The 27,338-nt window shown below is 37.4% G+C and overlaps 2 protein-coding genes across 3 annotated transcripts in view; both read left to right on the forward strand.

The window, feature by feature from the left end:
- The window catches only part of LOC116174497 (adenylate cyclase type 2-like), a 71,786-nt gene that overhangs the window by 18,895 nt on the left and 25,553 nt on the right, over nucleotides 1-27,338 (forward strand). Inside the window, exons 5-8 of the mRNA XM_031492431.1 lie at nucleotides 2,237-2,431; nucleotides 2,798-3,013; nucleotides 21,202-21,329; nucleotides 21,387-21,545. Coding sequence (XP_031348291.1) covers nucleotides 2,237-2,431; nucleotides 2,798-3,013; nucleotides 21,202-21,329; nucleotides 21,387-21,545 — 698 coding nt within the window. The remainder of the gene's footprint in view (nucleotides 1-2,236; nucleotides 2,432-2,797; nucleotides 3,014-21,201; nucleotides 21,330-21,386; nucleotides 21,546-27,338) is intronic.
- Nucleotides 16,437-17,190, forward strand: LOC116173436. 2 transcript variants are annotated; one of them, XM_031490919.1, is made up of 3 exons: nucleotides 16,437-16,493; nucleotides 16,540-16,661; nucleotides 16,715-17,190. In XM_031490919.1, the coding sequence occupies exon 3, from the start codon at nucleotides 16,726-16,728 to the stop codon at nucleotides 17,164-17,166; it is 441 nt and encodes a 146-aa protein (XP_031346779.1). In that variant the 5' UTR covers nucleotides 16,437-16,493; nucleotides 16,540-16,661; nucleotides 16,715-16,725; the 3' UTR covers nucleotides 17,167-17,190. The 2 variants fall into 2 exon arrangements, with proteins under 2 accessions (XP_031346779.1, XP_031346778.1); XM_031490918.1 differs by having other exon boundaries at nucleotides 16,469-16,556.

The raw sequence follows: 27,338 nt of genomic DNA on the forward strand, positions 1-27,338 counted from the left end.
ATATAGATCTAACACCGAACGTAAGGTAAACGCAAAAGAAATGATACGGAATGGTAAGGAATTAAAGGCGAGTGTCAAAAATAGATTAAAGGGGGAATATAAAAGATATAGAAGAGAGACAAAGGAAAACTTGCTGCCATTTACAAGGTAAGATAGCAACACCACTGGGATAAACAGCAACCGCTAAATAACAGTCGCCTGTTGTCCTAATCAAATTTGTAAACCGTTACTTTTTGAAAATGTGTTGTTGTCGAGTTTTTTGCTATACGCAGGTTCTGTTTTGCCATCTCCATTCGTCTTTACCCATTGCCTTTCTTTCCATATCCACGTAACCTCTCGCATCGTTTAGATCGTTTACCATATTCACTCGTCTTTTTCCTCTTTTATTTGTACTCTCCACGGCTCCTTCGATAACGGCTTTCAGCAAACTGTGCCCTCTTAGCACGTGACCATGCCACATTCTTTTCCTTCTCAAAGTTGTGTTATAGATACAAGGATCTTCCCTCACCTATTCTTCCTAGTGCCTGTTCGTTCATAAATCTTGTCATACCACTTTGATCCAAGCATTCTTCTCCACATCCACATTTCAATCTCTTTAAATCTTTTCTTATGTATTTTCAAGATTGTCCACGGGTCACATCCGTACAATCAAGTCTATTTACTGCCCGGTGCCTTGTATCCTTCCAATCTACACCTTTCTCTTTTAAAATCCCCATAAATTTTTCCTACAGAATGCAATCAAATGCTTTCACCAGACCAACGAAACACAAGCTCAGATTCCTTCTTTCTCCATATATCTTTTACCTATTGTCCAATTTGACATCTCTTGTTGCCATTTCTCTTCATTATCTTCTCGAACCTTTTATTTAACACTCTATCCTATCAGACTGATCGTTATATGTTCACCACACGTGTGTCTTCATTTCTTTTTATCCAGAAGAATCATCTGATTTAGGAAATCTTCAGGCCATTCAGGTTCTACTGGAATGCCATCTGTCCCATGATTTCATTGCTATTTCTGATTCTGGCTTTTATATTGTCAGGACAGACTTATGCTTCTGTTTCCAGTTGGTTTTTCATGTGTTTTATAGAGATCTACGATATACTCTTCCCACCGACTCTTTCTATCTTCCACCGCGTTGTTACAAACACCTTTAATGATCTATTCCAAGTAACCTCTTTAGTCCGTTTGTAAACAACATCGTGCTCGTGCTCTCTTATCCTATCAAGCTTTTCTATTTAGGAACAATGATCTCCTCACCACCTTTTCCTAGCTTCATCAGTTTTTTCTCTCAACTCCGTTTTTACCCTCCCATATTGACTTATTCCTCCTGCGGTATTGATGGTTTTGTACCTTCTTTTCTCTTGAATCTTTTCCATGATTTCCTGATTTATCCAAAACGTCTTTGATCTTATTCCTTTCTTATATCCACTTTATCTTCAGCTGTTTTGATTATTCCCGCCTCGATTCTGTTCCACTTACACTTTACATCTTCCTCGACTTGTGGCGACTTTAGATTCATTATTTCTTCATTCATCAATTTCCCCACTTCATCCTTCTCTATAAACTTTTATTTGTCTAGGGGCCAATCTTTCCATCTCTCGATAAATTTATTTGGCAAATAAGTACCTTGACAACGATTGGATCAACAATGATATCCGTGGAATTTACTCCTTATTGTTTTTCTCGAATGCATTGTCCACCCGGGAGATACGGATTTGGGGACTATTTTAACCACGGAAAACTTAATATTCAAGGAATCCATATTTCTTTTCATCTTTCTGTGGAAGTTTTCAAGGGATACCGTGAGGTCTTTAATGGAGTGGTTTCTCGTTGATCTTTTGTTGTCTTTTCTGTTTGAACGAAACTCGTAACTCGTAACGAAACTAATGAAACCATAAACATTTCCAATGTTAAAAATATTTTGTTATGGAAAAGAATCAGTCTTGCCCTCCAGTTAAGAAGGATATAATTCTGAAAGAGTACATTACGTAACGAGTGCTGAAAAAGATAAATTTCGTAAAAGTGCGAAATATATGCACCTAAAAACGAAGCGAGATACCGGTAACCTTTTATCAAAAACTGTTTTCCAAGCGCTCAGCCTATTGCATTAACAAGTGGTAATCATTGTTTTCTAATAGTCGACACCTGATAAGAAAACAATGATTTCTAATTTTTATTAAAATAATTTGTGTTTGATGGGATTGCGGCCTATATGTTTTCTAATTGTTTCAGCTTGTTCCCGAAATTATCCTACTTCTGACCGCAAGCGGCACAGGATTGTACTACCGTTACATTACCGAAAGTGCACATCGTCGCACTTTTGAAAGTACGCGAAGTTGTATAGAATCAAGGGTGAAGTTGGAAGTAGAAAAGGAACAGCAGGAACAGCTTCTGTTAAGTGTCATTCCAGTGTATATTGCAGCGGAGGTAAGTTAATCAATTCAATGAAACGTCATCCATGAAACCGCTTAAAAGCTCTCGCTGAAAGGTCTGAAAAAACATGGAAGCTGTTTTAGCATTTTTTAATAAAATCCTCCTTTCGCATGCCCTGTGCTTTATTTAACAAATTTACGCTTTTTTTAATAAAAGTGATATCTCAATTTTTTGCCAGCCAGAAATGAATTAGGAAAGTAGATATAATCAAAAGAAATTTAAAAGCTTTGCTCTCAAAGAGCGAAAATGGAATCAGAGGAATCGCTTTGATTAATTCCCGATTTATTTTCTAAGGGAAGTAATTAAATCATGCTCCCTACGGTTTCGATTAGTGCGCTTAAATCTTATTTGTGGTTTCAGGTGAAGAGGAGTATTATGATTAAAATGTCGGAAGCATGCCACGAGGGGCCGAATAAAGCTCAAACGTTTCACGAGATGCACGTGCAACGCTACAACAACGTGTCCATACTCTACGCGGACATCGTTAATTTCACTCCACTCTCTGAAAGACTGTCGGCCTCCGATTTAGTTAGGACCCTCAATGAACTGTTCGGTCGGTTCGATCAAATTGCACAGGTAAGTGCCATTTGGAAAGTAGCAGCGCTAGGTTTAAGTGGCACGTTGAAAGCACTTTTCATCCCCATTCTTGAAACGCTGTTTACACCTAAAAGTGCCACAGTTCAACTTCACACGGTCCTTTATACATAAAGTCACGTCTATTAATGGTCTGCATCAGAAACATAATATTTCAGATGGCCAAAAAGCTGAAATTTTTGGAACAATGGGGACCTACTTTGCAAACTGCGTGAGATCTAAGGTAGAAGCTCCAGATTCACGTATGATTAATGCGGATTGCCATCAAACAAATGAAATGCTGTTCCTCATCTCCATAATGAGCGTTTAATCTGCCTCTTGATAAAAAATGTAAAATTCCCCAGAGGAATCTTAAATCCTGCAAGATTATTTCTTATACAAATTAGGCGCATTACAATCGAGTATGATAATATAAGTTAATATACGCAGTTCGAAACCTTTTTAAACGCGCTTTCTTTCATTTTACTTTGGAAATTGGATATTTCAGTACAAAAGGAATAGTGGAGCATATTAATTGTTTAATTAAACGGCGAAATGGTTCATGTTGACTACGGCGGCAAAAGAACGGATATTAGTTGGTTCAGTTTCAGGAAAACGAGCTGCCGAGTTCCGGAATATAATTATAATTATCGACTAATTTCAAGTTTATTGCAAATTGCATTTCGTTCTTAACTGCGACTATCGTTTCTAAGATTCATTGCTTCATTCATTTTCCGATCTACATAAAGATATCCGTCCTTACACAAAAAATTATTGGATATTATATTCCAATCAAAATATTCAGATGATTAAGGGGTAACTATTTTCATACACGTGTAATACGAAGGGGTTTCCGTTAAGGCAGATGGGATTTCTGCAGCTTCCAAGTACAGCTTACGTTAACCATAGGATAGCAAATAAGCCCCTAAACAGCATCTAAACAAGTAAAAAGGTTTTCGCCCTAAAGCGGGGAACTTCAGCGCATTTTCCATTAATGATCAGTACTTCCCAAAAGACCATAGCTATGTGCGCTGTGATTTTATTTACTAGAGGCATATATGGTTAAAATTTCAAATAAATATCTCCATAAATAAGAAAGTTACCATTGCGCAGTCTGCACATGCGCACAACTGATTTTTACTATATGCGATATATTTGCCTTCACCGGAAGGATCTGTGGTTAAAATTTCAACAAAATATATTAATAAATAAGGAAGTTGACATTGCGCCGTTTATTTGTCAAGATTTTCCTTGGCTCAGGTGCTAGAGCTATACGCTACCGAATGCAAAAAGAACGAACTTAATATCTTCAAAACTGTAGGAGTAGTTAAGGCCTCGGACAGACGGACGGACAGAGAAAGTGGCTGCAATAGCGCACCCAACTTCGTTGGAAAATGCGCTAAAAAACGGCAGAACACCTCGGTGTGACCCTACGAGGTCATTGGATTTGATCCATTTTCAATAGGTTTATTACTTGTGGCATATAGGTCAACTGTGCAAAGTATGAACCATATCGGTCCAAGCGTTTGACAGTTATCGTGTTCACGGACGGACAGACGGACACCATCAACTTTCCCATAAAGCTTGCATCGCTCTGCTCTGCCGCCTAATAAAGGTGAGCGTCGATCTCGAACATCATCAGAGTTAAGTTCAGTTGCACCGAAGTTGAAAAGATCCTCAGAGAGGACATTCTTCAAAATTTCTTAGATTAACAAAGTTACGATTGTTGCGCGGATTCCGCCGAAGTTCTTCACAAATCCCTCGGCAAATCCCTAAGAGATTATTATTCAGTGAAATTTAGGGATCCCCAAATTCGTCATACACAAGATTCACTTAGTCACATAACATTTTCGAAAAGTAGCAAAAACTACAAAAAAGTGATTATCTGGAAAAGATCCCTGAAAAATGTTCAGTGAATCTTTTAGAATCTTTAAAATATCTGTGAGGAACCACTAAAGAATTCTGAAAAATCTTTAAAAACCGTTCAATAGTCCTGGAAGGAGTTCTGAAGGAAACCGTGTTTATAAATACTCCAAATCTGGTTCAATCAAATTAAATTCTAAAAAGACTCTAACCGTCCCCACAGCCCCAAACTCGTTTTATATTCAAGCAATTTTAAAGGTTGGGTCGCTTGCTACATGTTCATGCTGAAGATAATCGCTTACGAGACTTAGGAGAGGGTTGTTTTTTTTGGGCGAATTAACAAAATGTCAATGAAAACTGACGGGATGACAAACGTCAGGTTCTTTCAAAAAGCAGCAGTAGTTAGGAATTACTTAAAAAGAGCGAAGAGAGGTTGCAAGTTCTTAAAACAAGGGCGTTAATCCAGGGGGAGGTTCTTAGTAAGATTGAAAATTTGATTCAGAGTAAATCAAGGAGTTTCTTTAAATTGTTGAACAACTTTCATTTCAAAAAATGTAAGTCTGAGACCTTGACTGCAAAAATGAAGGATCTGCCAGTTGGTTGACAAAGGATGATTTTGTTTAAAATTATTGACTTTTATATTATATAAGAGAGGCTGTCAGGGTGTGCGTACCTTTACCACGTATGCAAGCGATCGATGGACAATTAATTAAAGAAATCTTAATTACTTACAGTATTTAATCATCAAATTGTCTGGTAGTTAATCAATTTTTTTTGGCGCACAAAGAACTAAACCAATACTCGCTGACAGCTTCAAAAACTTCACTTCTTTTCTTTTATACTACCTTCATAAAATCATAACATGAAATGGCTTCGTTGAGTTTGATTAAGTGGCTTCCCGAATGGTGGAAAAAATCTTACTTTACCTAATACTTAGAGAACCTTGAAGAGAGGCCTCACTAGGCCTAGGTCAGATGCGGATAAAGCGTTTACAACTTCTCACGAACTCGCTTAATTCATTTTCAATAAACAAGCTTCACTTTTAAAAAGACGAACGCCGTCTTAAACCCCAACAGGCTGACTGCCCAAACACCCCAAAAAAATTGTTTCAAACGTGAACTAATACTGTTGGACTACCACCAAAAAATCCCCGTTTTTAGGGGAGCCTTTCAAAAGAAATTCACCCTATGTGATGGACCGTCCGTCTGTTCCTCGTGTAACTCGAGAACAAAAAGAGAGCGACCTCTGCAAATCGATTTCACGACGTGTTTCCGAATGCGAGCTTAGTGTCAAAAAACTTCCCTACTGAAAATCGTATGCCCTGTATCTTGTTCGTTATGTTCTAGCATTTGAAGGATCTTTTCAAATCTCCTTCTTTAAGATTTCGTAAACAAACAGTAAATGAAAACCAAATTTGATTAACGCCAGCTCCAAAATAAACTGCACGCCTGTGATAACACGTGCTTATCTTGAAACTAATTAAATTTCAACTTACGCGACGCGATAACAAATGTTCTTATCACAAAGCCCAGATAAACCTTTCAATACAACGGACAAATACGACCTGATGTTCATAAAGTTTAATACGTAATTTAAACTTTTACGATTAAAAAATTACAAGGCGATCAAACGAGACAAAACTTAAACGTTTAACAATTCTTATGCCAAATAACGTTGAACTTCAACTTTAAATAAAAAAGAACGAATTCCGTGTTTAAAGTTGAAAACCAGCAACCGAATTTACAAAAAAAAACTGATATTCTACATACAGGGTGACCCACTATTATTCTAGTTGCCGAGCCCAAACAAAAGGTCTGAAGACGTTGTTTGCACAACAATATCAGGGTGTATAAGCTGCAACAAACTTCATTTTGCATAATAAGCCACTTGGTCTTAGTTTAAGTATATGATATTTTAACTCGTAGGGAAGTTAAAGTCATATAACAATAATTTTGTTGAGTTGGTGCCACACTTTTCTTTTGTAATGCCCAGACATTTAATATTGCAAATTCAGCGCTTCACGCGAACCTGCATGGTTGTTATCATGAGTTATACTGACTTCATGACCCACGCGGAGACCAGTGACTCACGTAAACCGTCACCCCTAAAACTCAAGGGAAATTCGAAACAAGTGCTCCCGTTACAAGGGCGGAAAATATAAGTCAATACTCTATTGAAGCCAGTGAGTAATATAAAATATAAAAAATACAAAACACTTGGGTATTATATACAGTGTGTCCCCGGATGGACTGAACAAGAGGAAATAGTTATTTACGTTATAAGTCCGGTAGGTTACTTGTAACAGTACGAGTTAGACATTATGGACGAGGCGACGTCAGGAGCCGAGTCAAGAATGTCTTAAACGAGTACTGTTACAAGTACTACCGGACGTATATCGTAACGTATTTTATTTCATACTGTAAGTCTGTTTTGTATCATTATTTCATTTCAAAGATTACAAAATTTCATCATATTGTAAAAATCGCATTACCTTGTTTCTGTGACAACGGCCGTTGCTATAGTTTGTAGTCTGTTGACAATTGATTTTTTTTCACTGACAAATTGACGTTATAAACGTTGTGGGATGTTCCAATGTTCCCGATACAATCCTGTCGAAATCTCATGAAGCAACCGAAAAGTTGGTTCCTAAGAAGTCGGCCGCAAGGTATGAAAAAGAGTACTAAGTGTTTTGCCAATTGAGGAACGAACATGGGGCGAAACAAGTAGAGGAAAAAGTCATGTTGGCATACTTTTTGGACGCAGTAAGTTTTTGAATTGAGATTTTTTTGCCTGGGTTTCGGTGTTAAAGCGTCATGGAGCATGGAAAAGCTCATCGACGGCAGAAAAATACATCGAAGGCTCGGTAGAAGGAAAAGTTAAGATTGCCCGTATGATACAACTGATACAAGGCGGCGAAAATTTCATTGAAGTTTTACAGCAGAAGGAATCAAACATTACTAACTCGACATTCAGTAATAACCCAGGCGTAGTGTTGAGGGCAATACAAATTGTTTCATTACAATCAATGTTAATGTTTGAAATAAAGAATTACAGCCAAATTTATGTTGGGGTTTTTAATTAATTGTGTGAAGATGTCAAATTTGATGTATACAAATAACAGTCCGGTAAGCGTTGCTTAGCGACACTTACCGGCTCGGATGCTGTAATAACTCACCTACTGGACTCAAAATGATAGTGTAATCGAACATCTACCGGACAGTATGAAATAAAAATTTTTAATTTTAACTTTACGCAAAAATGCCATTCTTTATAAAAATTTTTGCTTGCCTCAAAACCACCTATTCTGAAATAAAAATGTAGATATTCCTTTTAGCAGCTGAGAAAATTACAAAAAACGTAAAATCTACAGCTGAAATTTTTCTAAGTTGCATGTTTTTGATTAAATCAGACGATCATTGTATCTTCCATGGCAAGAAATCACGGAAGCGATCAATTCTGTCAATGAAGATACGATCCACAATGTTTATAAAGAATTTGTATGTAGAGCTGAAAAGTGTGTAGAGGTTGGAGGATACCACATTGAATAAAATAAAATGTTTCTCTTAAGCTCTAAGGTGTCTTTTTTAACTTGATTTGCTTATCAGGTTGCCATGGAAGATACAATGATAGTCTGATTTAATCAAAAACATGCAACTTAGAAAAATTTCCGCTGTAGATTTTGCGTTTTTTTGTAATTTTCTCAGCTGCTAAAAGGAATTTTTTATTTCAGAGTAGGAGGTTTTGGGGCAAGCAAAATTTTTTATAAAGAATGAAATTTTTGCGTAAAGTTAAAATTAAAAATTTTTTCCCTCTTGTTCAGTCCATCCGGGGACACACTGTATATTATATGATAACGGAAAGCCAGCGTACAAAATATAAAAATATCGATACAATGTAAGTGATTTGGCGAATGTATCTATCGCAAAATAGCAGAGTGCGACATCAACGAAAGAAGAAGTTTTAGAAAAAATTGTATATTCCGATAGGGGACAATTGTGAACCTAACCATCCGAGGACATACAGAGCCCCAATGTTAAGTTCAAGTTTGGAGTACGGTTTCTCAATCTAATCCCAAAACTCCACCTGAAGGAACCCACAGGTTCGAATCAAAGTCATTTTTTAAACACTCTGCTCTTATTGCTATAGTTGGGTTCCTAAACCTCCCACTGGATCCAGACCATGGATGGATTCACCATGGTCGCGAGGTACCTATCACTTTAGCTTTTCTTTTAATTCTACTTAGTGGTTCGTCTATAGAATAGTAGTTTTTCTCAAGATCCTTCCTATTGAGCAGTATTGGAACTTGGTAATTCATAAACCAGTACTTCTTATACAGAAAACTGACGTCTTCCATTACAATTGATGTATTAGAATCCTTACAGTTGTGTAGACAGCTTTTGGCGTTCATTATCCTAACGTTCGCCTACAAGACAAATAATGCCATTGTACTTAATATCATCATCTGCACGTTCAAAGCAAAGCCTATTGACAATATAATTTTCTAAAGTAAGTAGAGCCGTACGTCATTTTCCTACAAAACGCAAAATCAGTGCTCGTGACATTCAAACTGAGCATACTGTTCCCGCACGAAGTTATAGACGGCTTAATTTCAGTAGATCAGAGAGATTACTGAAAGCGAAATGCACATTACTTACAGCAGCCCGAGCGGTGGAAATGGCAGTTGTAATGTTTTGTTAGTAATTGATATAAAAAAAGTCGTTTTCGCTCAACCTCCCTTTGTAAACTGGAAAGAGAAGAACGAGAAAACTCTGGCCTCCTTTGAAAAGTTTGCATAATTTCAGGTATCTCGGCTTTATTAATCCTCTTAAAAGCTACATTGTTTCCATCCACGTAAATACTTTTGTTTTACGAGAGAAACCAGTTTACTTTTATTTTCGTAATTCCTAACGAATTTCAAATTTGTTTTAGCGGCAGTTATTCCATTGATTTATAGAAAAGGGAAGTGCCAATCGATTTGGAAGAGTGCAAAGCAAAATGAAAAAAAAATTGGAACACATATACTATCTGTAATCCCGCAAGACCAATATATGACGATATCGCCGAAGAAAATGGACAATTTAAGCCTACGTTATCATTGTGAAACTGAAAGATAACACCTCACACAAGGACTTGGGTAATTGAAGCTTAATCGAAAGGCAAGAGAGGCTTTCATCGGAGAAATGTGTATCGAATTCGGTCGGAATATTTCCACTAAATAAATGTTCCGCATTATTCAATAAGTGAATGAACAAGTTTCATCAGTATTTTCCCCTACAGCAGAATTAAAAGAAAAGCTAAAGTGATAGATACCTCGCGACCATGGTGAATCCATCCATGGTCTGGATCGAGTGGGAGGTTTAGGAACGCAACTATAGCAATAAGAGCAAAGTGTTTAAAAAATGACTTTGATTCGAACCCGTGAGTTACTTGCAGGTGGAGTTTTGAGATTAGATTGAGAAACCGTACTCTAAACTTGAACTTAACATTGTGCCTCTGTATGTCCTCGGATGGTTAGGCTCACAATTGGCATATCGGAATATGCAATTTTTTCTAAAACTTCTCTTTTCGTTGATGTCGCACTCTGCTATTTCGCGATAGATACATTCGCCAAATCACTTACGTTGTATCGATATTTTTACATTTTGTACGCTGGCTTTCCGTTATCATATAATTTTGTATTTTTTATATTTTATATTACTCACTGGCTTCAATAGAGTATTGACTTTTCCGCCCTTGTAACGGGAGCCCTTGTTTCGAATTTTCGTTGAGTTTTCTTGTGATTATTTTTTGAGATTAATTTTACGATTACCGCTCCTAATGTAATTGTTCGGGCATTAGTAAAGTGCAGTTAGACCCAAACCTCAACATCCAAAGTAAAAGTTTCCCTCCAACTGCAAATTGTTCTATACAGTCCACAGATTCTTTGGTAAAAAGTTACACCATTTTAAGCGTCGGGTTTGGATGGGAGGGGGGAGGGAAGTTGGAAAATTAGTAGTTGTGATCAGTTTTTCTTAAATATTTTGAAAACTATACGATTTAGTGCGAAAAGTGCCGTATACAAAAATAATCTACAGTAAATTGCGAACAAAATGGCCTCGTATATAATCTTGCTAAATTGAACCGTTCCAGAGTTACGAAGGATGTAACAGTAGAAATTTTTCATCTTTTTTTTTAGATACTTTTGGAAAAAATATGAGATTATCACTAAGGAAACTATTTTTTTTTGTTAAAACCGGTTCAAACAAATTGCACTTTAGTGACCGGTGGTATGTTACTGATAAGTCCTTGAAGGAACGATAACCTTACCACCTTCTCAAGGGGGGCCATTTTTTCAAGAGACTTCCACTATGAGGGACAGTAATTCCTGGGGAGTTGCAGGATGTGTTGTTATTGCTCTCAGGTGTTCGACAATCTTCCATCCCCACTTCAGCGGGTTCTTCTTCTCATGCGGCCACTGTTACACCTGATGGTAACTTCTAAATGAATGTTATACCTGGTAGCTGCTGAAGTGGAGAGAAGCGCAGCCAACTTGAACAGTGAATGTATAGGATGCTTTGAAATGGCTTGCAAGTAACACTGGTAACGAAAACAAGCCAGATCTTCATTGTTCTTTACTTCAAACATAATTTCATTTTTCCAGAAAATCGAAAAAATACGCAAAATGTCTACTTTTACAGCTTATTATTATTTTACTTAATTTCCACAATCTTTTCTAAGGCTGTAAATGAACTTTCGCGCATTTTCTATCACGGTTTAATATCGTACGTTTTATGACACGAAACGTCTTCTCGGTTTACGGACTGTAATTAACTGGTTTACGGACCGTAATTAACTGGTTGCCGGTTCTTTACTGATTTTAAATTGTACCGGCGAAAATGAAAATCGCAATCCACACAAAAAATTTTTCAGACGACTGCCCGAAAAAAATATATTTCGTTGGTGTTCTCGTGGTCCCAAACCGAATGCCCCTACTTCTATTTCCCCGGATCGCGCCCCTTACTCGTGCAATGTTACCACCCACAAATGTCCTACGCTTGACGCAACGAATCACGAGCGCGTAAAGGCCGTGAATAAAAAATCCACGGCCCTTTTAAGTCTTACGCAGCTCTACGATCTCATCGCGAGTAAACCTGCTTTGGCTGTAACGTAAAACATGTTTAGATTGGATTACCGCCCGTCAGACTGGCGCTGGTAACTTATCCAGGAGATTAACTGGTCATGATGCATCCGTAAACCAATGACCCATAAAATCATAGATCGCCAAAATCTTTCGGACTTTCAAACTTTGAAAAAATTTTGGAATAACCTGCCCTGTATACTTTCCTAATACCCATATCCTAAAACTGAAGTACCCTAAGGACATTCAAAATAAACCAGTAAAAAGTAACTGCAACTCTAATGTTTCAAGGGAGTTTGACATGAACGCTTTACTTTCACATCCTGCACCTTTTTTTAATGTAAATTTTGGTTTCTTTTCAATTTGAGGGCAGTAGCATTTAGTAACTATGCAAATGTGATACATTCCAAGTAGTAGGGGAGACAAAGTTCTACTGGGAAACTGAAATCTCTTGCAATAAGATCACAAAAGTGAATTTAATTTTTTTGCCGGACATCTTAAAGTATTCGGAAATTCCTTCACTTAGGGAAGAATGTTTTAAATAGCGCAGGAAGATGTTTAATCGTGGCTTTTTTGGTGGTATACGTTGCTTGCGTGTTGGTGGAAATTACTGGTTGCTTTTTGCGAGCAGCTTATTGTCTTGGCGATTGGCAGTTGTCGCCCTATTTGAGCGTATTATTGCAAGACGATCAGTCTTGCCAATTGTACTGCTATAGAAGAAAGTCTGTTATGTGCTCTAAGGGATTCTATCTAACACCTCGTTCACAGTTTAAGTAGATTTAAGCGGAAGCGTGTGTTACGTTTACGAAGTTTAGCCGAATTGTCTTATCATGCGTTTATCTCTTATGTGAAACCTTTCCCAGTACCAGTTAAAAGGAGTCTTTCCACCATCAAAGAGCCAAAAAGCATTCTGAAATTACAACGAACCCACTGTTGTGTAAATATAAATTCAAATGTAAGTAAAGAAGTGAAGTTCCTGAAACAACATCAGGTGGGTTTTGTCTTCTGTTTGTTGAAAATCGCAGTTACGATCGGATATTTTAGATTATTAACACTTTAAAGTCATTAATATTTCATTTAATTAATTTTTCGCTTATTGTTGTTTCACTCCCTTCAATCCTCAAGCCAACTGCAAGTCTGTCCAAAACAGTTACTAGTGGCTTCCAGTTGTTCAGTCGCCTCTTATGACATGCAGTGCCCTCCGAGGTACGGTTATTCTTTTCCACCCCTGCGCGTAAATACGTGTCTACGAAAGAAAATAAAATTCATACAGATTTGTCTAAAATTTAACGACGTTTTCCTTGGCAGGCATGTGTAAGTTACATTTCACGTTTCTCTTTCTATAGTGATTCTACAGAGAAGGCACATTTCAATTAAATGTTCGTTAACCTCACCTCAAAATCTATTTTGGTTGTGTAACTTAAATTCATCAAAAAAAACTCGTGGTTGTGGTTGATCCATGCTCAAAATGGGGGTGATGAACCATGAATGAAATAAACGACTCAATTCCTCAAAACCTTCCCCATGGATATTTAATTGTTGACAGTTAAATTCATACAGCATAAATCAATATTGTAGTTTAACGATGCAATTATTAAGTTAAGCTGGTTGCTGACTAAATCCGTAGTGAAATTCTTTCATTGTCGACTTTTTGAGGGCTCTTTTAAACGAGTAGAAGGCAAGAAATAAAATTGTCACGTCAAATTCCTCCCTTTTCACCACGAATGCAAACGATTCACTTTTGAAAATCCACCGTCTTGTACGAACGAGGCAAAACATTTTACGTCAATCTAAACCTGATGGAAATCCGGATTAGAACTGAAAAGAAATAATCTGACAAAACTCAAGGCTATTTTTTATACGAGCTACTACGATTTTATCAATCAATAAGGATTTGGATACTAGCTCTTGTACATGACATTTTCAGGATATAATTCGCTACTTTACTTTTTGTGATGTTTGTTAACGTCTTTCATAGGCAAGTGGAGTTTGAGGTGATTTCTAAGGAAACGATACCTTGTAAGCTAACATTTAGGGAACGTTACGCAGGCTGTCTTGGAATATCTAAATATTTTTACGTATTCGGAACATGCAGCTTTCGAAAATAAAAAAGAATGTCCAGCCATATCTAACCACGTGCTTAAAATGTACACTCATGGTTCAATCCCATATGTTTCCTGCTCAAAAGGGACAAGTATCGTTTCTGCGTTACTATCGACAGTTAACTGCGTGTAATAAGAACGCCTACCCTTTACCATATATATCATATATACTAGATCAGAGTGACTGGAGGACACGACTGAAAAACAACTCGTTAGTTAAAAACCAGGAAATTTTTTTGCATAATCAGAGTTCCATTAGCGAAACCGGCTCAAATGCTGAATCTACTGGAGAGGTTTCATGCTCTCCACTCGCGGCTCTATTTTGTTTTTGTACCCTATTTGTTGTTGCAATCGTAAATCAGAGTAAACATGGCTAAAGAATCCGACGTTTGTCCAAATCCAGCTATCCGTCTTATTCCACCCACGGATTACGATAAATCTTGTAGTGAACTGTCGCCCTTCTAAAAGTGGGCTCCTCTCATCAAACCGTGTACATATTAAATTTGTTTTATCAGAAACACAAACCGCACATTCAAATTACCTAGTTAAAATGGGTTAGCTGTACTTGTAGGTAAACAATAGTTTGAGGAAAACACATGAAGTGTAATTGCAATCGTATTTCTGCTTAGTGGTTAAATTCTCGGCACGGATTCGCTTAACGTTGTTATTGCGACATGTGCAAGTAAAATTCTTACTACTTTTTATAATGCTTTTAGTAGTGCAGGACACAGTGAAGTAAGTATACCGCGTAATTTGGAAGTATTCTTGTGGGTCACTCTGCAGTATGACCGTTAGGAGATTATCGACAACGAGCTGTGTGGATAACAACACGAGAAAGTACTCTCCTAAAAAACCCATCGCAGCGCACCTTAAGGGTCATAACGAACTACGGATGCTGTCGTGTCGTGTAGATGTGACACTATATAGTCTGGGTTCTTTGAAACAAACGGGCGATTATATATAAAAACAGCGATGAAAACTTATACTTACTTGGCGTAGGTATTTCTGAAAGAAGCAATTAATTAGTTTGCTGAAAGATCAATTTTATATTATAAAAATGACGTCAATTACTCACAAAACATCTGTCCACCCTGCATTTAACTAAGAATTTTGTAACTTTTCTCGTACACATCAGGCAAGTACTATACAAAAAAATCCCAATAACGACATTATTATAATAAGGACAAACTACGTCTTCAACAATCAAATATGGCGGACTGTCCGAATAAAAATAGCGCAAAGAAACGTACACGCTTTTCAACCGTCGCGAACCAGCAGATAACAGCCTCATTTTTACGTTGATTCCAGTATTTAAGGAAAAACCGTACAAGGCGGAAAAGAGATTTTTAATATTCAGGTAATTTTAATAGAGTGAGCTAGCCGTTGATACATTTTGGGCAGAAAAATTTCACTTCCTCTTTCAGTTTTTGCTTATTTAAATATTTGTGATGTATACAATGAACATTTGAAATCAACCACTATATCGTGGCCTGGTCCCTTGCGAAATACCCTTATTTAAATGTCAATGAACAATAAAAATTATGGCAGTTTTTTCACAAAGAATGCACACCTTATGGCTAAAAAAGTTGAACCCCCTTGTCGGAAATTCTCATTGAAAAAAAACACAAATTCAAATAATAATTTTATAAAATACAGTGCGGCTTAAATCAGTTAATTTATACAGATCCATAGCTTCAGGAAAAGCATTTGGGATTAAATCTGTCAACAAAATATTTATTTTTTACGAAATTTTCTTATAGAGAACCAATCATAAATTTGATACAAATCAATAAAAGTTTACAGTATCTCATATATAATGGTCTCTGGAAGTAATGTCTTTCATATAATAAAAACCCGGCACCGCCATTCGTGTAAAGATGGTACCTTCAAAATTGATCAAAGATAGCAGAATTTGGATCTAAGGAAGGACCGCCGTCAATGTGGGATTGTCTTGGAAATTGAAGCGCCTGATGTAATTTCGCGGCAATTGAACTGTCTGTGTTTACGGCCCACAATCCCAATACCAGGTGATTTAAATATCTCCGGTAAACATCAACCTTCCAAAGGGACAAATTTAAAATTATTTAAGCTGTCACTATGGCGTTTCATCTATCCATCAGAAAACGTCCGCTAGTGATTAAAGTTCATTTTTCCTTAACTTGTTTCCTTAAGTTGTTGTGAGTCGAAAAGGTACCCCTTGGGAACACTTTGATCCCATGAACTAGTGGCAAATTACTAATTTGAACTGGGGTGTCTTTCTCAAGGGGTGTAATTCTTCGATTACGTGAGGAAGTATAGGAAATGGTGACATCACATGGTTTTGCCAAAACAATTAGCATCCGATCTTCAATAATTAACGGATCAAAGCAGCAGTCTGGCAAATTCAGGTCGTCCACGTCAGGTAACAAAATTAACTGCATCTCCATTAAATAATTTGACAACCACAGTGCCAGAGGAAGAACTGGTACGTACATTTTCCCAGTTTTCAATAGGTACGTGAAGATACCCTGCATAACTTTGACGGACAACATCAAGGACGTACTAGAAAGTGTACAGTATAGTTTTATAGGTACTGAAACTATGTCAATACTTAGATTATGATAACGTCTTTGATTGTTTTAGACGTAATAAAAATGAGTGTACAAGACGAAAACGAGTCATTAGATTTTCGGGAAGAAGTTATTTTTTCAAGTGATATAGACGAAAGTGTTTATATTGATCCGGAGGGTCGCACCGAAGATTTGCCCAAGTCGCCCGAAGTGGATCCCTCGCCATCGACACCAATATCGAAATCCCCCTCCGCAGTACTGAGAGAAATTCCCAAGACCGCCTTTGGAAAAATGGAAGACTGCTTGGAGGACGATCTGACCTGCTTTGGAAAATTTATAGTCGCACTTCTCCGCAAATTACCCGACATGGACGCTTTGAAATGCCAAAATCAAATTTACAACATTCTGTCGTCACAAAAATTGAGTATTTTAAAAAAGGAACTTAGCGAAGCCCAACCGCCACCTGAAACGTCTCCTGTCGGATCTCATCACGAACTCAGCGCGTATTCCATCACGGAGTATTAATGTAACAAAAGAGTTTTTTAATTACTTGCTAATAAATTTTGTTGTGAGATAATAACTTGTCATTTCGTATATATAAGAAATATTCTTCAATGTTTCTTTATAGTAGAAAAGAAACAAAGGAAAATGCAATAATGAAACAGTGAAAGTTTTAGCGTCTATTTTCTGACTTGCATTGTTGTGTGAGCTGTCAAGATAATTCAAATAAAGTAGGAAGGAGGGATGAAGAGAGAAGTTGTGAGGGAAGATGATACAATTGAAAAATCTGCAAGAAAAGTGATAAGTGAAGAAACTTAAAACTAGAAAGTGTATGAAATGGAAACGTAAATGCGGTGTGTTAAAAGGTTGGAGGGCATGAAGGAGGTATGGGGGAGTCAGAAAGAGGGTATGATGAGTGAAGCAAGAATGAAGGCGGTGTGAAGGAAATCTTAAATGGTAAAGCCGTAAAGAAAAATGGAGCGACACAGTGAACAAGATTTGAAAGTATTTGCATGTGAGAATGTACAAGGCATAACCAGAAGAGGTAAAGGAACGAGGTGCCAAGGAAGAGAATCAGAAGTAAAAAATAGTGAAGAAAGAAACTTAAGGAACGAGTCATGATGAAGGAGACAGACATTGAGAAAATATGTGATGGGAAAGTAGGTTTCAAATGCATACATAAATAAAACATGGAGAACAAAAGAGGAGACGGTTGTAGATTGCACAACTTACACATACTTTAGTATGCGGGAAAGTGACGTGAAGGAAAGACGCCTTAAAGCAATAAAGATAAAAAGATTAATGTGTGAAATAAATGTAAACAAGAAAGTGTTCTTTGCACGGACCGACTATAGAATCCTCGCTGATGTTACCGATGGACAAGAAGAGGAATTACGACAACGACAGAATCCGTGGGAAGCTTAACGCCGACCCCCCCGAAACAGCAACCCTCATTGATCTGGTTCCTCCCGCTAGTAGTATTGAAGACGACCACAAGAACTCCGCTCACGACATTCGATCAGTATCCGCAGCATCCGAATGACAAGAAAATACTTCTAAGTGTCACCAATAACGGGAGTATCTTTTCCACCCAAACTGCCTAGTTCTAGCCAGCCGGGAGAACCATGGAAACGGACCGGCGCGGCGGCCGGAAACTCCACGGTGTCGTCCAACTAATCCACTGCACAGCCGGTTTGTCGTACCACTTTGTAAGAGAGTAGTTCGCATCGGAGATTGGACGCTGCGCCGACACAACAGCCAGCCTAGTAGACCCGAACCACCATCTCCACATCGTATGCATCGCCACCAGCAAATACACGCTCCGCAGATAGATAGAGCGAGACCAATTCCTTGTCGCTTCAATCCTCGTAATGACCATCATCCGCGACCAAGCTTTGGGTAAAGAAACAAACATACATTGGCCAAGGAAAACTAACACTCCTACTATCACTACGAAGGACGTCCAACACCGCCGCTCATATCCCAGCTGGACACCACCGCCTCTACCACTCACCGAATTAAACTAAGGCAAGATACACCGTTCTGAGTCCCCCGTACAAGTACTCTCCGGAGAAGAAACAACTAGAAGAACTACGCCTACCAAAGGGCAAAGGAGACCGCACACGCAATCAGCACCCAATACTACTGGCTCAAAATAACCGCGGACGCGGAGAATTACCTACGCACTTGCTGGGTCTACGCCGCCACAAAACGTGGACTAATCCACTTAGCAACTGTCTATCCTCCGCCACCGAGCGGACCATGGGATATGATATCCGTTGACATCATGGGATCGTACATAGGGTCAAATCGCGGAAATAGATTCATCATAGTGGTCACGGACTTATATGCCATGTGGGTGGAAGAGCCGCTACACCACCGACGCCGTGGTCAACACACTCGAAAGACAACGAGCCACAGTTCACGTCGGTCACCTGAGACCTTCATCTTCCATCCATTTTCAACTTTATTGTTTTGTTTCTTGTAAATCCTGCGAAAATCTTCGTCTGCAGCTTGACGTTGGCTCGATGGAAGTGATTTCGTGCTCTTGGATTGATTTCTTTCTTAGGGATCCGCCCAGTGGATAGTTTAACTTAAAAAATGAACAACGCGGTCTGCGAAAACTACGAGCGCAGATTTGGCAGCAACTACGGTCACTGAAGGAATGCTTCCTTTCTTATTAAATGCACTCATATTTATAGGTATCGGCGTATCCCCGTTGTAAATTTTGACCGGGTATCTTATAACGATGAATCGTATAAATATATAAATATAAACATTCGGTTATGATATCCAACTCACTCTCTTTGCTCTTATTTTAATTGCAATGACCCGCTTCATTTACCCATCCCGAATATACACGCAGTATAACTATTAATTTACTCTAATTACATATGAATTGCATATCCAACCACGCTTGTTATTTAATATCTCTAATTCTCTTTCATGTACATCTATGTAATCATGAAAAAGAATGCAAAAAATTGGCGTTATGATATACAGGGTGTTGTATTTAAAAAAATGTTTCGGACTGACTGGGCTTACATGAAGTTCTATCATAATTATTTTCTTAGTATTACTCCACTTTTAAAGTTTACGTGTAATTATTATTAGTGTTGAAACTTGAAGGACGGCAGTCTGGTGAGCGGGTAAGATTATAGTTAGATTATAGGTTGTAAATCATGGTTCGTAGGGAAACTATTGTTATAATTAGATTTTAAAAATTAATATCTAAACGAACAGTTTTGTGCTGAATGATAATTTTTCCTGCAAATTTAAAAGATTCGATAAATTCCAATTAGGTGTTTAGTTGAGGTGACGTCACACGCCCTTGTAAACCGATTTCGAACGAATATAATATGTACTTTAACCTGAAACTTGCAATGGGTTTTTGGAAATAAGGGGACGGAATAATTTTGATTTTATACACCTGGTTTCTGACTTGTTTGCCTGCAGCGATAGTCAATAAATACAAAATTATCATAAAACTTATATATTGACGAGACAAAACAGATCCGATTTACACTTGTTTTCTATTGATATCTTTTACTAAGGATTCAACCACAATAAATTCGTGGCCACGTGGCTACCAGACAACAATATACGGCAAACTTTTTATACAAAATACACCTTATTGCTAATCAAATCGAAACCATTTGCATGGATATTCTTTTGCTTTTTTAACTATAACAAAACCAATTTAATAGGACAGCCCAATTTTTTGGCACATTTAATTTTAATGAGTTCGTAAACGACACATCAGTTCAATTGGTCCACAAATTGATACCTTTAAGAAAACAAATCAAAATTTTTCTTTTAGCAACATAAATCAAGATCACAGTACCTCATATCAAAATATCCTTTGGAGACGATGATTCGCATACAAAGGAGACTTAGTACGACCTTCCGTTCAGAGATAATATTTCGTAAATTGACCAATGGGAACACTGTAAAGTGGATTTTAGCGACGTCTATTTGCACCTCTATGTATTGATGCTCTCCGGCCATAATTTCGGGGGCGTTGAACTTCCGTCTATTATTTACAGGCCAATAAGGTTTCCACTGTAGTTTGCCACTAACCTTTTCCGATTACATTAATTGGTTGTGAAGGCTTTTCACAAAAGGAAAGATGTTCACTAAGTAAAATGAGACAGAATGCCAGAAAGTAGGACAGGAGCGCATTCGATGCCAACTTTCTGCTGTAGTGGTTTTTTCTACTTTTGTAATCCTACTACGGCTAAAACCGTTATTCCCACTCCAATCCTAAGGGATTAGGACTTCATGAAAGAGAATCGTTTTGCAGAGAAACCTGTCACACACAAAATGAAATCTGAAAATTACGATTAATAAATTTTACGAAATTTGCACGGGAAAATGTGATACTTTTGTAATCATAGACAAAGAATCAACCCTTAGGATAATCCATTTTCGCTATGCGGCAATTCTTGCGAAAAATACATTACCCATACAACAATATGCCTCACGTTTTCACTAAAAGGGGCGATCGTGTAACCAAAAACGTGTCGAACAATGATAACTTCGTCTTCCTTTTCATTTCAGGACAATCAGTGCATGAGGATCAAAATTTTAGGAGACTGTTATTACTGCGTTTCCGGGCTTCCAGTATCGCGGCCTAATCACGCCTATAACTGCGTTAATATGGGCCTACAAATGATAGACGCTATATGGTAAGTTTGCCGACTTGAAATATCGAACTTTGTGCTATATTCGAACTTCTGTTACAGCTTTGTTCGCGAAGCAACAGGATTTAATGTTGATATGAGAATAGGGATTCATACGGGAAACGTTCTTTGCGGCGTTCTGGGATTAAGGAAGTGGCAGTTTGATGTATGGAGCGACGACGTCACCTTAGCTAATCATATGGAGTCTGGGGGAATTGCAGGGTTTGTAATCGAACTTTTAGCTTACAAATTATTAATATGTCCCGAATTACTTAGGCTCGCACACAACGCGTAGCATTTACATATTAATTTAAGGCATTCGTGTGCTTTCAAACAATTTCGCGGAACCTTCCGTGCAACGTTAAGTTCCAGTCATTAAATTAACGCGTGGGACAATTTGGTAACGTTTTATGCAGATTACGGCACAAAGAGACCGCAAATCTCTTATAATCTCGCACCTTATTTTTAGCGCAAACGCAAAATTTAGTGGTAGGAGCTTTCAGGAGTAATCCTCGCATAAATTTGGATTTCAAATGTGCACATCAGTTGAAGATAATATCTGAGTAATGCTCCTATCTGTAATTACTATAGTTGCTTCTAATGCAATTAGCATTAGTAAGCAAAATGCAAGGACAAATTGGAATACTTATGACTATTCACTGTCATTTCCCGACCAATATTAGTAGGGTAGGATTGTAATTTTTTTTTACTGCAGCCCAATATTAAGTAGGGTGGTTCTATTAGAGCTGGTATTCCACATTTTTATATTTCTAATAATTGCCTTAAGTCGATTTATAAAAGAAGGGTTTTAAGAGAGGGAAAATTTAATTAATGCGACTAGAAAATCATACAATAATAATTTTCTCTCCTCTTCCAATCGAAGGGAGCTTTCGGATTCTGCAAAGATAATGTAAATATTTCCACGGAATCCCTAAATACTGGAAAGATTTTTCAGCTCGCCCGACGAATTCCTAAGAAAGCGTTCAAAAATTACAAATTCTTCTTTAATTAATTTCTCGGCTTCCGATCATCTAAAAATCTAAGACGACTTAAAATTCATGGTAATTAAGCACGCTTCATTTGACACCAAACCCAAGTCAAACGAAAAAAAACCAACATATTTAATTAACTACGGTTAATTATACTCACTTAATTGGCCGAGTTGAAATTTCTAAATTCGATAATTTAATTTAAAACTTATTGTTACATGGAATTTGGAGTCAAATATTAATTTTCTCTCCTCTTCCAATCGAAGGGAGCTTTCGGATTCTGCAAAGATAATGTAAATATCTCCACGGAAACGGTTACAAACGGGAAATTACAACATCTGCATTTTCTTATCGGTGACGCTAGGTATCAAAAAATTACTTTTACCTTCTCTCGGAAAAGAACTATATAGGTCCAGAAGCTAGCTTTTCGTAATGAAGTTCCCCAAATGTCTCAATACCGTGCGTTCATGTATCGGGCGATTCTCAAACCCGGTAGATCTTACAGCGGGAAATGGGTGCTTCGTTACAAGCTGGCGCAGCTTGTCATTTTTCTCACATCGTGGAGAACAACCCAGTAGAGATGAACCTATGAAAATATAACCATTATAATACATCTTCTTTCTTTTTAGCATTCGTTCTATCCTCCTCAGGAGAAAAACACGATATTGGACCAATTTGGTTTCCGATATTCATTATTGTGGACTGTATGAGTATAATTGCTTACTCTGCTTTTGTATAAGAGGGATGTTGAATAAATATCGAAACTAATGATTAACGTGTTTATTGGTTAAAAATACAAATAAAGTAAACTGTGTCTAAATCTTGAACTGATGATTGATACAGCACATGTCATAGGAATTGGAATAATTACAAAAGGAATGTGAGCCAAGGGAAGGGTTCAAGATACAAAGGAAGATGAACGATGGTGGCGATGGTTGCTTTTTTCGGTAGCGGTAACGTAGATTGCTGGCGGGTTAAACATCGAAGGAACTTCTAACGACGAAAAACAAGCTCTGCGAAAATGACATGCTGCTTTTTAACAGACACACTCGTTATTAATGGTTGTACGACAACATTTTGTATTTCGACAAATGCTCATATGCAGGTTAATTGTAGCTTCGACGGCTCATGCACCGCACATAACAAGTGGCAATTAATGCAGGGACAGGCGAAATAGTTATATACAGGGCGCGATAAGGATAATTTCTTTAAACGAACTTTCAAAGGAATAACAAAGGAGGAAACACAGCTATTCGTATTTAATATATTTAATATAGTAAAGTAGGTCGTAGCCACGTATATCGTAGTAACCATTTTGGTTATTTGATATTTTAATGAACATGAAATTGAGTTTTAGAGGGCTGTGGAGAAAAGTGGTTTAAATTTCAATAATATATATGTCACTATTTTGATCTTGTGTAGGTATTTATTGACTATAGGAAGGTGGTCGAAGGCGGAAGAGATCATTTTTAGCCTTCTGGTACAAAGGAGATGAGTCGATTTTTTTTACTAAGAGAATTGAGAAAGTAATTTTAATAAAGTGAGGTAGCTGTGGATACAGTTTAAGCAACAAAATTTTAACTACGAGCTTGGACAAGGGCGTCCAGCCTTCTATACTCTCATACTAGTTTTTGAAAACGGAAAGACAAATGTTTCTGTCCTGTGGAATATTCAATATAACACAGGATTATGTTTGGTAAACTATACGTTTCTGGGGAAGAGCATAGCACCGGGAGTCTGGAGGGTATGGAACTGGAGTGTATGGAATACCACCCAGTCACACAGGATCGAGTACCCTTAATAAAGGAGGACTCGATAATTCCGTCTCTATTTCCCTTAGCACCCCCACGGGAAAAAGTTATTCAAATCTTCATATGCTAGGGGATATTCCATACCGCACAGCACCCCCCTCCCCCCGGTGAACCTGCATCCACAAAACACTGTTATTTTGACGTGATCTTTACGACGGCTCAAAACCAGTTAATTCATTTCTCTCTCTTCGAACCTTACACTTTTGCAAAATTTCCAGTTTTTCCCAAACTGCGGCGCTCTCTTATCGCCTGAATTTGAGGGAAAATAGGCTCGTCAACCTGACGACTGGTAACGTTGCAATCTGTTGTTTAGTCGCCTTTTAAGTCCGGTAGGGATATTCTACACGGAAAAACATGAAAGAAAGCCGAATAAATGAAAAAGATCTTTAATTATTTATAGAGAAATAAAAGTTGTGCGCTTAAATAACACTACTCCTCATTGTCGATGGATTTCTAAACAAAGAATGGGAAGGTATCAAGTTCAGGAAATACTGAGAATTCGAGTAGAGCAAAAAAAATCTGTTTAGCATTCATCACCGAGTCCTAATTAAGCCAATTTGTATTGACTACCTACCTTGAATAGGACGCTTTAATTGAGATGTTCATTTTCAAAATTTGTTCGCGCACATTTCTCCAATTATCCTTACTCACAATGCCATCTAATTTTCAAGCAAAATTTCTCAAATGGTGTTGAAAATTGTACTTCATTATACGAATCTCTCATTTCATTCACACTTAATTTGCACGGATGAGCTCTCGCTCATTTGAAAATTAACCGAGCCAGTTTTCCGCTCACATTCACCGCATTGTTAAGTGCGAAGATATTGTAGGATTTCTCTTTATGGTTACAAAAATAAACCATAAGGTCATATTATCAAGGGCAAATCGCTTTCGTCTAAATATGCGTTTTTGCATCCAAACAGTTTACAATAAAAAGAAAAAAGGTTCATTTTGTCTCCGTCAAGGTGACGTAACTAAGGAGTGACCTTGTTTGTGTGTGCAAGGTCGTGTCCTTGGGAAAGGGGATTTTATAATTAATAGAGACAGAAAGATTTTAAATTAATTAGGAATTGGATTATGATTCCATGTACCAGTTCTACAGAATTTTGAGGTTTTTCCAGTGACGGTCATTTGACTAATTAAAAATTGTTCAGTTACAACGCCTAGCCCAGGGTTAAAGTTGCAAGAATGATTGTTTCATAAAAATCGATGGGATTTTGTCGAAACGTTTATTTTGCCAAGGGCACACATTTTTGTTACTGCACCTTGCAGAATGTATAAACTTAGAAACATTAGTAAATTCTGGAAATTTCAAAAAAATGTGAGTAGCCAGAGAAAAATTTGAAGCAACTGTGTTTCGGAAATTCAGGTTAGTTTGCACTATGTCATTTTGTCACTTTCGGTCGACAGATGCTATTAAAAGGACACTTTTACTATATCTACGTGGCCACGACATTTGTCATCCTTCACGTAATGGAAAATATCAAGAGGAAAATTAGATCTGTCATCAGGACCAGCATCCAATTTGATATTGCCGTAACGTTTTGTAGTCAGACTGCAAAACGTTGACAGATATTGCCACTTTTCAGTTAGGGACGAACGTTAACAGTTAACGCAAACATGAGCTTAATGAATTTTGTAATTTGTGTCAGTCACGAACTTGGAATGCGTTCCTTTCGGCTCGTAATGAAGTCAGTCGCGGAAGTCGTACCTGCTGATCGGGGGTATAAATTGAGTTTACTACCGAAACCCGATAATTAACTGAACGGCTACGTGAAACGTCGCACGGGTTTGATTTAATTTTAGGCGTCTTTTAACACACTTCGCCCAGTTTCTGTTAATTTAATCAGTTTGTTTCAATTAAACCTCGACCAATTACCCATAAAGCTGATCGTTTAAGAATAATCCGTGAGCGTTTATTTGACACTTAAGCTAGCGGGTTATACCTACTATATTTATAACGTGGATATCGCCTAGAGCGCTAGACTATCAAACCAACAAGCTTCCTTATTATAGCTAGGATTTCCGTAAACAATGATAAGAGCGTAATGGAAAGACAAACTACCTACGTCTCAATTATGAAAAGCAATTTAAAATAAGCTCAGACAACAGAAACTTTTAATTAACAGACAAATAATTGTAAAGTCAAAGACAGTGTTAGCGTCAAATAAGAATTTGTTTACCTATAGATTTTTTACATTTATATGGTTGGTAAGGAATAAGAATCAATTCAATTATTGTGGCCTAATTGACCAAAAAATTCACAGATCTCGTAATTCTTGCAACTATCGGAAGGTATTGAAAACAAACACACTATCACCTACATCATATAATGAACAAGACGTTCAAAAATAAGAATGAATATACATTGGATAATAATAACGGTATAACGCCATCATAATATATAAAACAAATAACTCTTATTAATTGGATCAGTTACTCCACTCGCTCGCCAGCTCGCTCGTGTCGCAAACGTCGACCTTTGAATAATAAATGTATAAACAAACGAACTTCTGAGTGGCTGTATCAAGCTCAAAAACGAATTTTGAACCTGGCGTTATATTTACTATTATTCCAATAGTAGGGGAGCTAGCACGAAATCCACTGAACGAGAATGATCAAAATTTTAACCGATGGAGTTCCATTTTGCCCTATCAGAGTATGCCAAAAACGATCGTCTGCCGCCTCAGGTCATACGACTTAGGCGCTGCGGGTACTTCTTGTGGTACCAATTCTGAAAGGTTGTTTTTCGAGAAAATAAGTTATACACCAAATGAAAACGTTGATAATAGCTCTTAAAAAAATATTTAAAAAAATCGCGCACATTTGATAACTCCGTATAAAAACAATCCTTAGTCGGTTTTTCACGAACTTTCTACGAATATAACTAGGTTACCGTTGGAAGAATGAAGCTGATTTTTTTTTACAGACTAATGATAGGTACAGCCAATGACTATGAGAGTGTTTCTTTTTTAAATTTTTTCTCTAATTATAAGATATCTTATAATGTTAAGATAATAAGACAATCTTATAATTAGAGAAAAAATTTAAAAACGAAACACCGTTAAGTCATTAGTAGTACCTATCATCAGTCTGTAAAAAAAATCAGCTTCATTCGTCCAACCGTAGCCTAGTTATATCCGTAGAAAGTTCGTGAAAAACCGACTAGTAATTGTTTTTTTACGGAGTTATCAAATGCGCGCGATTTTTTAAAA

This window comes from Photinus pyralis, unplaced genomic scaffold (assembly GCF_008802855.1).
Source record: "Photinus pyralis isolate 1611_PpyrPB1 unplaced genomic scaffold, Ppyr1.3 Ppyr1.4_LG6, whole genome shotgun sequence".
Classification (NCBI taxonomy): Eukaryota; Metazoa; Arthropoda; class Insecta; order Coleoptera; family Lampyridae; genus Photinus; species Photinus pyralis.